The 12,280-nt window shown below is 40.3% G+C and overlaps 1 protein-coding gene across 9 annotated transcripts in view; it reads right to left on the minus strand.

The window, feature by feature from the left end:
• The window catches only part of PsGEF (Protostome-specific GEF), a 516,326-nt gene that overhangs the window by 67,951 nt on the left and 436,095 nt on the right, over nt 1–12,280 (minus strand). For all 9 annotated transcript variants that reach the window (XM_072297125.1, XM_072297127.1, XM_072297130.1 and 6 more), the window contains one exon: nt 748–901. In XM_072297125.1, the coding sequence (XP_072153226.1) occupies nt 748–901 (154 nt within the window). The remainder of the gene's footprint in view (nt 1–747; nt 902–12,280) is intronic.

Below are 12,280 nucleotides of genomic sequence, written 5' to 3' on the forward strand. Positions count from 1 at the left end.
CTATCTCCTCAACGTCGCGGCTACCGTACGCAGAGGCAAATAGATGAAATACGGCTGTGACCGCTGACTTAGCCTCACAAAACGTGGCCTCTTGGCTAAAAAATCGATTAATTAAGCTGAAACTCGGGACATTGCCATGTTAGGATGCTAGGAATCCATTTCTCTCATTTCTTGAAAAAAGGGCACATACGCGTATGTGCCCCTTTTCCGGAATGCTCCTCAATCAGGCTGGCGGCTGAGTCATTTACGCTGGTCACAGAGTTGTGTTTTGATGCTTGACTCTTGTAGATTAGCTAAAAATATTAAGATCTGTCCAAAACCGCAACTTTCTACGTTCAATTTTAATTGAGTGATATCGCTTTTTGAAAAGTTGGGTTTTTGACGTAATCCACCGCAGCAGTGACACCCTTGGTTTCTTCCACCTTGCTTTCGCATACGCGTTCACGTAGAGTAACCAGTTCTAATGTGTGTCTCTCTGACTGATAAAACCGAGAAGCGTGTCACTATCGCGCCGCGGTGAATGACGTCAACAACCCGACTTTTTAAAGCGCGATATCTCGGTTAATATTGAACGTAGGAAGTTGCGGTTTGGACGGATCATACCTGACATTTTTAGCTAATTTACTAGAATCAAGCATCAAAACACAATTCTGTGACCAGCGCAACTGACCCATTCTGAGGTTTGTCAACACAGGTTTCTCCTTTGAGGGACAGTTAAAAATAAATACATTGATGGTAAGAAAATACCTCCGGAGGGGGGGAGGTGATCTCGGAATCGGGTCCACTGGTAGGTGTGCCCCAAAGCTCCTCGCCAGATGCTCCAGAGGCGGTGTCCATCTCGTCGTCGAACGCCAAGCAAGTCGAGGTGGCCGGGAGCTCTTGTGTGGCTCGGTTTAAATATCTGTGGAGAGCAAAGCCAAAAGCTTGCATTATTCACTTCTCACGCGACTCCGCGAGACAGGAAACGAAACGAGGTAGCGATGGATCAGCCGTCCAAGATTACTCCATGCAAGACAGAGCAAACAATCCTGTCGTCAAGCCCAATATCAGTGTGTTTGAGAGTCTCCGTAGTAGGTTATTTTGTCGCCAATCTTAGGATAGGTAATAGATCGTAGATAAGTTCCGGGTCGGATTTTCATTTTCATGGGTACCAATGCCCTAATCATCCCTGGAATTTTCAATTTTACGAGGAAAGGGTAGGTAATAGTGAGAATATGACAGGACGTATGAAAATCGAGGTGTGATTATGATAATATATAGGACTACGTTACGAATCATGGAGTGCCTAATTACGTCATTTTCGAATTATAAACTTCACATTATTTCAAATTGCAATAACCTAAGTCGTTACTTTATCTCCACCAGAAAAGCGCTGGGCATATAGTTCGATTCATTAAATCGCAAAGCATTCAATGGTTAGGATACGTTATAGCAGAATGGAGGAGGACAGAATGCCGGGGAAAATCATGAAAGCCAAAGTTCTATCGAAGAGAAGGAGAGGAACGCCAGGGCTAAGATGGCAAGATGAGGTAGAGAAAGATCTTTGAGTTATGAAAGTGATAGGGTGGAAGGAAAAGGCTGAGGACAGAGTAGGATGAAGACGCGTCGTTTTGAAGGCCAAAGCCCACCCCGGGCTGTAGTGCCATTAGTAAGTAAGTTAGGAAAAAAGCGCCGGGCATTTTTGCGAGAAGTGATACTCATTTCTATTCTAACAATATGATAAAGTCAGCAAAATTCTTGACAGAGATTATACTAGGTATGCACATTCTTTTTTTGTAAAAAGTGAGTTGTTTCAGCCATGTTTGGAATACTGGAATGATAATACGCACTCTCGTCTGATCAATGGTGAATAGATACAGTTTGACATTGAAAACCCCGACTCTAATTAAAGTTGATGGTTTCGTCCTTGATCAGGAAATTTTATAGCATAAAATTTTAAATTAAAATGTAATATTCTATCGATATACACCTGTAGGTAGTGGCCAAAGTTTGCAACTCCGTATTTTGTTTTGTTTTATATTTTATTTTATTCATGCTATATAGTGGAGCAGCTGGAGCCACATCAAAAAGTGCAGCAAAATTTATTGAGGAAATCTTACGGAAGCATAACATCACAACACTCCACAAAACAGTCCTTCTCAAAATGGCACACATTGTAAGGAAAGTCATCGGTTGAAGTTTGCCTTGAAGTATGGATCACTTCCGGTGAGCAAAATCATGCAACCTAAAAGTCAACCGCCACTGCGTGAAAAAAGACAACCAGTAATACTAACTATCCATGATCAGCGTGCTATGCGAGCTGTCCCCCCCGAAAAGTGCCCCTGTATCCCCGGTTCCTCGCTTTGCGATGAACTTGCAACTCGCTCCGCGAGCCGCCCCTTATTAATTATATTTATTCCTTCAAACTTGGCAAAAATGAAGCTCAGAACCACCGCTGCATGCCTGAAAAATCAAATTTAGAAAAATATCCCGCAAAAGCCCCCCCCCCCCCCAAAAAAAAAAAAACTGTTTCTCCCTATACTAATGCATTGGGGATACGCGGTTGTTTACACGAACCGCGCTGAACAGTTTCAATCCTGTCGCGTGACGTCATAGCATTATTGTTGAAATCTCAGGTTTTAGGGGGTATTTATCGACGGATTTACGTGAAACTTGGTAATCAGGGGTACTTATCGGCGGGAAACTCGAATTTTAGGTCAGATTCTCAAAATTCCAAAATCCAAGATGGCGGCCCCAGTCAAAGATAACATCTCCGCCACTATTCACCACTTCGTTAAAAAAAGGCAATTCGTTCTTTTAAAAGTTAATATAGCTAAGAGGAGCGGCTCGCGGAACGAGTTGCAAGTTCATCGCGAAGCGAAGAACCGGGGGTCCAGGGGCACTCCCCGGCCAGGCGTCACAGCTCGCACAGCGAGCAATGAGAGGACTACCTACATCTTCGCCTCTTTGGCCACGACTGCTATGTTGGATTTTTAAATTTTGAAAATATGACCAAAAAGAGGGTTATTCATATAGGCGAAAAATGTACCCAGCCCGGAATGTACGAAACTTTGTGGGCTGATAGTACTAGTTGAGAGAGGCTTAGGTATCCCTAGCTCCGTTTTTGCAGGAGCCCCAGGGAAACGGCGTTGTCATTTTTTAAAGTCGTAACCTTCAAACATCCATAATTTTCGCAGAAATGCAGTTACAGAGCTCGTATTTATACCAAAAGATGCAAAAAATTACGTTCTATCGACCTATGCCAAAGAAATTTTAATTTGACTCCATTGTTGCCAAGTTATGGCCATTTTTGTAATTTTTGTAATTATTTAAAATAACTTTGCGCGCGAATGCGCTTTTTTGAAACTTTCACATGATTTTTAGGAATTCAAGTAGCGGCGGTGTTGCCGGTTTTCAATGAAAACCACCGCTGGGATCACAATTTAAAGTAGTACTCATTTCATCTTATCCAGCTACATTTGTTAACCTAAACTGACCATTTGCGACATGGTGTTGACAACATTGCCTAATTTCCGTCGGAATTCGCGTTGAGGCGGAGTTGCCAGTTTTCATGGAAACCGCCACCGCAATCACAAAAAAAATGTATTACTTATTTAATCACATTCAGCCTTATTCTGTAGTTGGAATTGTTTATTAATCGAATCGATGTTTCCTCTATCTCTCTGCAACGGCAGTGGTGACCGACAGTAACGAGATATCGAAATTTAAAGCTACCAAATCACTCAAGCGGTCCGATGAGTAGTTTTGGTGAGGGGCCTAGATCCATTGCTCTTGATCTCTATACAAAATCGATATCTCGGTACTGTCAGGCACCACTGCCGTTGCAGGGAGATAGAGGAAACCATCGATTCGATAAATAAACAATTCCAACTACAGAATAAGGCTGAACGTGATTAAATAAGTAAAACATTTTTGTCATGGGAACGGAGTTCCCCATGATATTACAATCGTTCCGTTGCTTTCGCTATGGGATTCCCTATACCTCTGCGACGTTGAGCGTTTCGCCCAGTCTCCGATTTTTGGTTGATTTTCCGATGTATCAAAAACCGTTGTACTTTTTAGCCAATCATGTCTCTACGTCAAGTTGTGTTGATTTCTAAAATTCGCTTCCAGCGAGTTTTTTTCCACCTTGAGATGTCGTGTCTGACTGGTAAATCTGCGCAGAACCACGAAGTTCCGTTTTTAGGCAAATTCTTTTTTTTTGGGAGGTTTTCATTGGCTATTTTTCGCCATCAGTTTTCTGTTCGTTGGTGCAAAAGATCGCCTACCTCGTTGCTCTTGAGAAGCCGCCATTATCCCACCTCAAATTTTAAACATAGATATAAAGAAATAATAGCCATCGTACAAGGCGGAAAATTGTTCTGGAGGACCCGTTACGGATATATGAGCCAAAATCAGAACTCGATTGATGGATTTAATCCATAAATACAGAAATATTGCCTCAGTTTACTGCCGCGATAGCAAATGCAACCTGAGATGAACCTTGTGACACATGAAAGCATATGCAAACAATGTCTCACAGAGCAATGCGCTTAATCCGCTGTCTCTTAACAGCAGTGGCCGCATGTCAAGGTCGTCTTTTGTGAAGCCCCGCTCAGCGTCCGAGATCACTTAACTGTTATCTTTTCTCCATCCGTGAATGAGCGTCGAGATAGCTCGGTTGTTTGAGACGCCAAGTCAGCGCTCTAGACTCATCCTTTTTGTTGCGAGCGGGAGTTCGAATCTCGTAGACGACAGTTAATTTTTACTGGTTGTATTGAATGTTTTAGACTAATCATCTAACAATAATTAATACTTGGCAACTTAGGAAGCACATAGGTCCCTTATGATGCGTATTCGGGCATATGTGTAGAGTAAAAATATCATACGTAGGGTGTCCCAAAAGTACCGGGACTGGTTCTGTAACTTCAAAAGTAAGATAGATACAGACATGATTTTGGTCTCATTTTAAAGATCAACTCAATACCTATCGATTAAAACCAAGATCAGCTCAATGGAATAAAAATTGACCGAGTTATGACAATTTGAAATTAGTGAGGAAAGTTTACCCCTACGGTTTTTAGGAAGATTTTTCGCTTACCAGGATTCAAAAAGTTAATATTCGTATCCACTTTCCTCCGAATCTTCCATAACTTCCTTTTGCTTTTCAAAGTACCGTCCATCAAACCAGATGCACTTTTTCATGCGCTCTTGCCACTTATCCAACATTGTTTTCCTGAATTCTTCCTCTGGGATGGAGTTGAAGAAGTTTTGAATTGCATTCTGGATTTTTGTCTTCGATACGAATCTTCGCCCGCGAAGCTCCTTTTTAAGCGTAGAAAACATCCAAAAATCACATGGAGCCAAGTCAGGGCTATAAGGGGGATGAGGGATTGTTTCAACTCCATTTTTACTCATAAATTCACGTGTTAAGCTCGATGTGTGAGGCCGCGCATTGTCTTGATGGAGTATCCACGAAGCTTTCAAGTCCGACCGTTTCCGGGAAATGTGCATTCTCAACTCCTTTAGTACTTTGCAATAATACGCACTGTCAACTGTTGTTTTTGATGGTACAAAATGTTGATAAATGACACCTCGAAAATAAAAAAACACAAAAACCATCACTTTATCGGCCGACTTTTCGATTTACGGCGATGAAGAATCTTCCTTAAAAACCGTAGGCGTAAACTTTCCTCGCTGATTTCAAATTGCCATAACTCGGTCAATTTTTATCCGATTGAGCTGATCTTGGTTTTAATCGATAGGTATTGAGTTGATCTTTAAAATGAAATCAAGATCATGTCTGTATCTATCTTACTTTCGAAGTTACAGAACAAGTCCCGGTGCTTTTGGGACACCTTATGTACACTTTACGCCGAAAAAGCGAACCTGAAACTTAAATGCGTTAACTTCCGAAAACCATATATAATCCAACGAAAATAAATAATTGGTACATAACAGCTTTCTTGTATGCAAAGAAAATAATTAAAAATGTTAAAAAAGAGATGTCAACACAAAATTACATAGCCCCTTCAATTCAGAAGATACTACAAACGAACTGTATGTACCTTAATATTTTCATATCCCAGAAGCTAACGTTCCCATGACGAATATTGCCATCGCTAGCGATTGCAAAATCCAACTTGTTTTTTGTGATTGCGGTGGCGGTTTCCATGAAACCTCCGGCATCGCAACTCCGCCTCAACGCGAATTCCGACGGAAATTAGGCAATGTTGTCAACACCATGTCGCAAATGGTCAGTTTAGGTTAACAAATGTAGCTGGATAAGATGAAATGAGTACTACTTTAAATTGTGATCGCAGCGGTGGTTTTCATTGAAAACCGGCAACACCGCCGCTACTTGAGATCCTAAAAATCATGTGAAAGTTTCAAAAAAGCGCAAAACATGAACTGACTTTTCGAATTTTGTTTGGTCTAGGCGTTTTGCTTTAACACGAAGTTGCGAAACGTACCGAGACGAGCGTCAATACCGGGGTATCGGCCGTGTTGCCGAATTTTCAAATCGCTATTACTCGCGTTCCCTAAGTCTCTCAGAAAAGTATAATATATCGATGGATGCGGAATCGAACGAACAATAATTCCGACAGGTTTTTATTCAATCTCCACCAACCGCAAACATTTTTTTAGGCGGTAACGTGATTTTAAATAATTACGAAAATTACAAAAATGGCCATAACGTGGCAATAATGGAGTCAAATTAAAATTTCTTTGGCATAGGTCGATAGAACGTAATTTTTGCATCTTTTGATATAAATACGAGCTCTGTAACTGCATTTCTGCGAATGTTATGGATGTTTGAAGGTTACGACTTTAAAAAATGGCAACGCTGTTTCCCTGGGGCTCCTGCAAAAACGGAGCAAGGGATACCTAAGCCTCTCTCAACTAGTACTATCAGCCCACAAAGTTTCGTACATTCCGGGCTGGGTGCATTTTTCGCCTATATGAATAATCCCTCTTTGACTTTCCCGTCGGAAAGTAACCCCTCTATTACCTGAAATTTCGTCCTAAGTGCTGTGACGTCACGCGACACGATTGAACCTGTTCAGTACACTGCGTATAAACAACCTCGTATCCCCAAATGCATTACTATAGGGACAAACAACTTTTCTTTCTCGGGGCTTCAGCGGCATTTTTTTGTCAAATTGAATTTTTGGACTTGTTCCGGTGGTTCTTAGCTTCATTCTTGCCAAGTTTGAAGGAAATAGCTTCAACGGTTTTTTTGTAAAGTGTTGGTGAAATCTCGGTACGGTGGCCTTCTATACAGGGTGTTTCAGACCACCCGTACCAGGCATTTTTCTCGGTTGTTTTAGGTCGCACGAAGTCGGGGACCGCGGGGTTGAATAGGGATTTGACCCCAAGGAATCCGAATTTCGTGGTCCCGAAACCCCCCCCCCCACCTCCCCTTGGGGGGTAAAGGGGGAGTCACGATGCTAAAAGTCACGGTTCCCGACCGAATTGCGGATTAATCGCATCAGAATTGAAAAGCACGGAAAATTTCACGTGAAATTGACCCCTAAAAATCCATAATCGGCCCATCCAAGGCCCAAAAATGACCCCCTAAAGAGGGGGACAGTACCCCCCTCCATAATTTCTCTTTGGTCTCAAAATTGACGTAGATTCTCCAGAACAAGATGGTTTCCCAGGTAATCGACCCCGAGAAATCCAAATTTCATGGTCCCGAAGCTCCTCTAGCTCCCCTTGGGAGGTAAACGGGGGGCCAAATTTTAAAAATCGGGGCTCCTTTCCGAATCGCAAATTGATTGCATCCAAATTGAGGAGCAGAACACTTTTACATCTTAAGTGACCCCCAAGAGTTTTAATTGACCCCTCTGAACGGCAGAAAGCAACCCATGAGGAGGGGGGCTCCGCCCCCACCAAAAATTTCTCAAGATTCCTCTTTGGTCGCAGAATTGACGACGATTCTCCAGAAAAAGACGGTTTTCCAGGTAATCGACCCTGAGGACTCTGAATTTCATGGTCCCTAAGCTCCGCTACCCGCCCTTTTGGGCAGAAACCGCCTTTTTTTGGAGAATCGACGTCAATTCTGCGACCAAAGAGGAATCTTGAGAAATTTTTGGCGGGAGCGGAGCCTTCCTCCTCATGGGTTACTTTCTGCCGTTCAGAGGGGTCAATTAAAACTCTTGGGGGTCACTTAAGATGTAAAAGTGTTCTGCTCCTCAATTTGGATGCAATCAATTTGTGATTCGGAAAGGAGCCCCGATTTTTAAAATTGGGCCCCCCGTTTACCTCCCAAGGGGAGCTAGAGGAGCTTCGGGACCATGAAATTTGGATTTCTCGGGGTCGATTACCTGGGAAACCATCTTGTTCTGGAGAATCTACGTCAATTTTGAGACCAAAGAGAAATTATGGAGGGGGGTACTGTCCCCCTCTTTAGGGGGTCATTTTTGGGCCTTGGATGGGCCGATTATGGATTTTTAGGGGTCAATTTCACGTGAAATTTTCCGTGCTTTTCAATTCTGATGCGATTAATCCGCAATTCGGTCGGGAACCGTGACTTTTAGCATCGTGACTCCCCCTTTACCCCCCAAGGGGAGGTGGGGGGGTTTCGGGACCATGAAATTCGGATTCCTTGGGGTCAAATCCCTATTCAACCCCGCGGTCCCCGACTTCGTGCGACCTAAAACAACCGAGAAAAAGGCCTGGTACGGGTGGTCTGAAACACCCTGTATTTAACTAGCCGTGATTAGCTCGCTTTGCGAGCGAGCTGACACGCCTAGCTAGGGAACGCCCCACGCACCTTGACGAGACCGTGTCCCTAGTAGCCAAAATAGTGCCATCAAATAGGTATCGTACAGATACCCTATTTTATAGGTATTTAATGGATATTTTATGGGGTATAAAATATACATATTTAGATCCATCAATTTTATAGGTATTTTACATGATTTTTTGTAGGTGTATCTCAAAAGCACATTTTATACCTATTGATAAGTATCAAACCAATTTCGCTCTTTTAGTTTCATGGAAATGGAAATTTCCATGGGGACACTTGCTTCTCTAGAAATTTAGGCCATGGTTGGTTGCTATACGCTACTGAACCTTGAATTTTCAACAGCGACTTGATGATAAGAATGCCATTTGACGAAATTGAGCCGAAAGGCACAAGTATGGGTTCTTCACATTTTAGTCACAGCTGATTGCTCGCTACCAAACTATGGCTAAATGATCAGAAATTCCATTCAAATTACTTTAAGCATTCATTCCTTTTATTAAATGAGACATTTATATTTTTTTTTTTTTTCGTTGTCTTGACTTAATAAACTACCTAAAAGTAGTTATTTCTACATTAATCCAAAGAATAAATAAAGACTCGTCGATCGAATTGATTCTTTTGAGTAATCATCATTTTCCTTTTCTTTCATGTCTTGATTCTGGAATCTCTTATGTCACGATGTTGATCTGTATTATTATTTTTATATTCCTGTTTATATTTTGGTTCTCTTCATCTCTTTACTAGGATGTATTCTAAGCCTTTGGTTTAGTATTCATTTGTTCTTTTTATTCATGAGTAAAAAATAAACAATTTTTATAAGTATTACGTATGCTATCTATTGTACAGGCCACCTAGAAACCTACTTTTTACACATTTAGAATGGTACCCCATCATTTGGGGCATCAACTCCCTTTTATACCCATCAAATATGGTATTTAATGCATACCCTATTTTATACCTATTTCATATGGTAGTTTATACTTTAAGAAAAGGACACTTTATAGTGTATTTTAATATGGTATTTTACACCTATTTCCAGGTATTTAATACCCTATTTGATAGGTATTTTAGTCCAGGCAAATAAGCCGTGAAAGGGGTTATAGCCTGCAAAAATCCCGGGTAGCAATGTTTTCATCGATTCCTATGTATTTTTTGACGCTAAATCCGAATTTCAACTTTGCGCCATAAAATTCGGACCGGAAAGTTACCAAATTTGGCAAAAATGGCCTAAAATCAGCATTTTTTGCGGATTATGGCCTGTAACTCGCCAAAAATTGATCTGACGACATAATTAGTTATTTTCAGAAATAAAACTCGTTACATTTCCTATCAAAAAAATTCTACACATTTTTTTGCCTAAGGGCAAAATTAAGCGCGGTGGCGGGCGCCAAACTTTGAAAAATGAGCGAAAATTGCGGTTTTTTTGCGGTTTTTGCTTTATGTCTCCTTTTTTAACCGTCTGCAGAGTAATTTCTGGACAAATTAAGTGAAGATAATAAAATTCACACTGAGTTCCATGAATCGATGTAAAAAAAAGAAGCTCAACACATTGCAGTGTTGCCAAAATTACCGAAAATTGTTTGTTGGCGGTTTTGGACCATTAATTGCCTTACTATCCGTCTATTTGTTTAGTCTCCATTTTGTAAAGCGGGAATAATGAATCGAAATCAGCGGAAGGAGGATAAAATAAATCTTTGTCACATTTTTTTTCAACAGTAAGAAGTTTTCTTCATTCAGTTTTTTTTCATCAGTTTTTTTTCCGTGTAAAATATTGGATTCTTCTTTACAACGCTATGGTTTAAATTTTCCTGGCCGCTGCTGATTGAGTGACTGAATGTTTGTGAATGTGCGTATGCACGCGTTTATTTTTAAGTCAATAATAATTAAAACATACTTACCATTTTTGAGAAGAGTAATTTTTAAGAATTAGGTATTGAAGTTTCGTGAAAAACTTGGTCTGAGGTTGTGGGGACACCACGCAAAAATAAAACGCGCCGTGTACTGGACCTCTTGGGTGGCGTGGAAGCAAGTACTAATAATTATATTTATATATTCTGCCTTGATATGTACGTTACTTTTATATAAAATGAAGTTAATCGATTTTATATATAAATTGCCAAACTAATTTCATACTTCATATTTACATTTTTTGATCTATGCCATTTTCAAGGAGCTCGATGTCCTGGCGCAACTGCACTACAAGTGTCACGATATGAGCACTTTAGTGGACGCACAACCCTCTGAAGTGTTTCCACCTCATTCTGATGAAAAAAAATATGACAAAGAAGTATTTCATCCTCCTTCCGCTGATTTCGATTCATTATCCCCGCTTTACAAAATGGAGACTAAACAAATAGACGGATAGTAAGGCAATTAATGACTGAATGAAAAAACTGATGAAAAAAAACTGAATGAAGAAAACTTCTTACTGTTGAAAAAAAATGTGACAAAGATTTATTTTATCCTCCTTCTGCTGATTTCGATTCATTATTCCCGCTTTACAAAATGGAGACTAAACAAATAGACGGATAGTAAGGCAATTAATGGTTAATTAGTTGGCAAAAATGGCCTAAAATCAGCATTTTTTGCGGATTATGGCCTGTAACTCGCCAAAAATTGATCTGACGACATAATTAGTTATTTTCAGAAATAAAACTCGTTACATTTCCTATCAAAAAAATTCAACACATTTTTTTGCCTAAGGGCAAAATTAAGCGCGGTGGCGGGCGCCAAACTTTGAAAAATGAGCGAAAATTGCGGTTTTTTTGCGGTTTTTGCTTTATGTCTCCTTTTTTAACCGTCTGCAGAGTAATTTCTGGACAAATTAAGTGAAGATAATAAAATTCACACTGAGTTCCATGAATCGATGTAAAAAAAAGGAGCTCAACACATTGCAGTGTTGCCAAAATTACCGAAAATTGTTTGTTGGCGGTTTTGGACCATTAATTGCCTTACTATCCGTCTATTTGTTTAGTCTCCATTTTGTAAAGCGGGAATAATGAATCGAAATCAGCAGAAGGAGGATAAAATAAATCTTTGTCACATTTTTTTTCAACAGTAAGAAGTTTTCTTCATTCAGTTTTTTTTCATCAGTTTTTTCATTCAGTCATTAATTGCCTTACTATCCGTCTATTTGTTTAGTCTCCATTTTGTAAAGCGGGGATAATGAATCGAAATCAGCGGAAGGAGGATGAAATACTTCTTTGTCATATTTTTTTTCATCAGAATGAGGTGGAAACACTTCAGAGGGTTGTGCGTCCACTAAAGTGCTCATATCGTGACACTTGTAGTGCAGTTGCGCCAGGACATCGAGCTCCTTGAAAATGGCATAGATCAAAAAATGTAAATATGAAGTATGAAATTAGTTTGGCAATTTATATATAAAATCGATTAACTTCATTTTATATAAAAGTAACGTACATATCAAGGCAGAATATATAAATATAATTATTAGTACTTGCTTCCACGCCACCCAAGAGGTCCAGTACACGGCGCGTTTTATTTTTGCGTGGTGTCCCCACAACCTCAGACCAAGTTTTTCACGAA

This window comes from Bemisia tabaci, chromosome 2, assembly GCF_918797505.1.
Source record: "Bemisia tabaci chromosome 2, PGI_BMITA_v3".
In the NCBI taxonomy this organism is placed as follows: Eukaryota; Metazoa; Arthropoda; class Insecta; order Hemiptera; family Aleyrodidae; genus Bemisia; species Bemisia tabaci.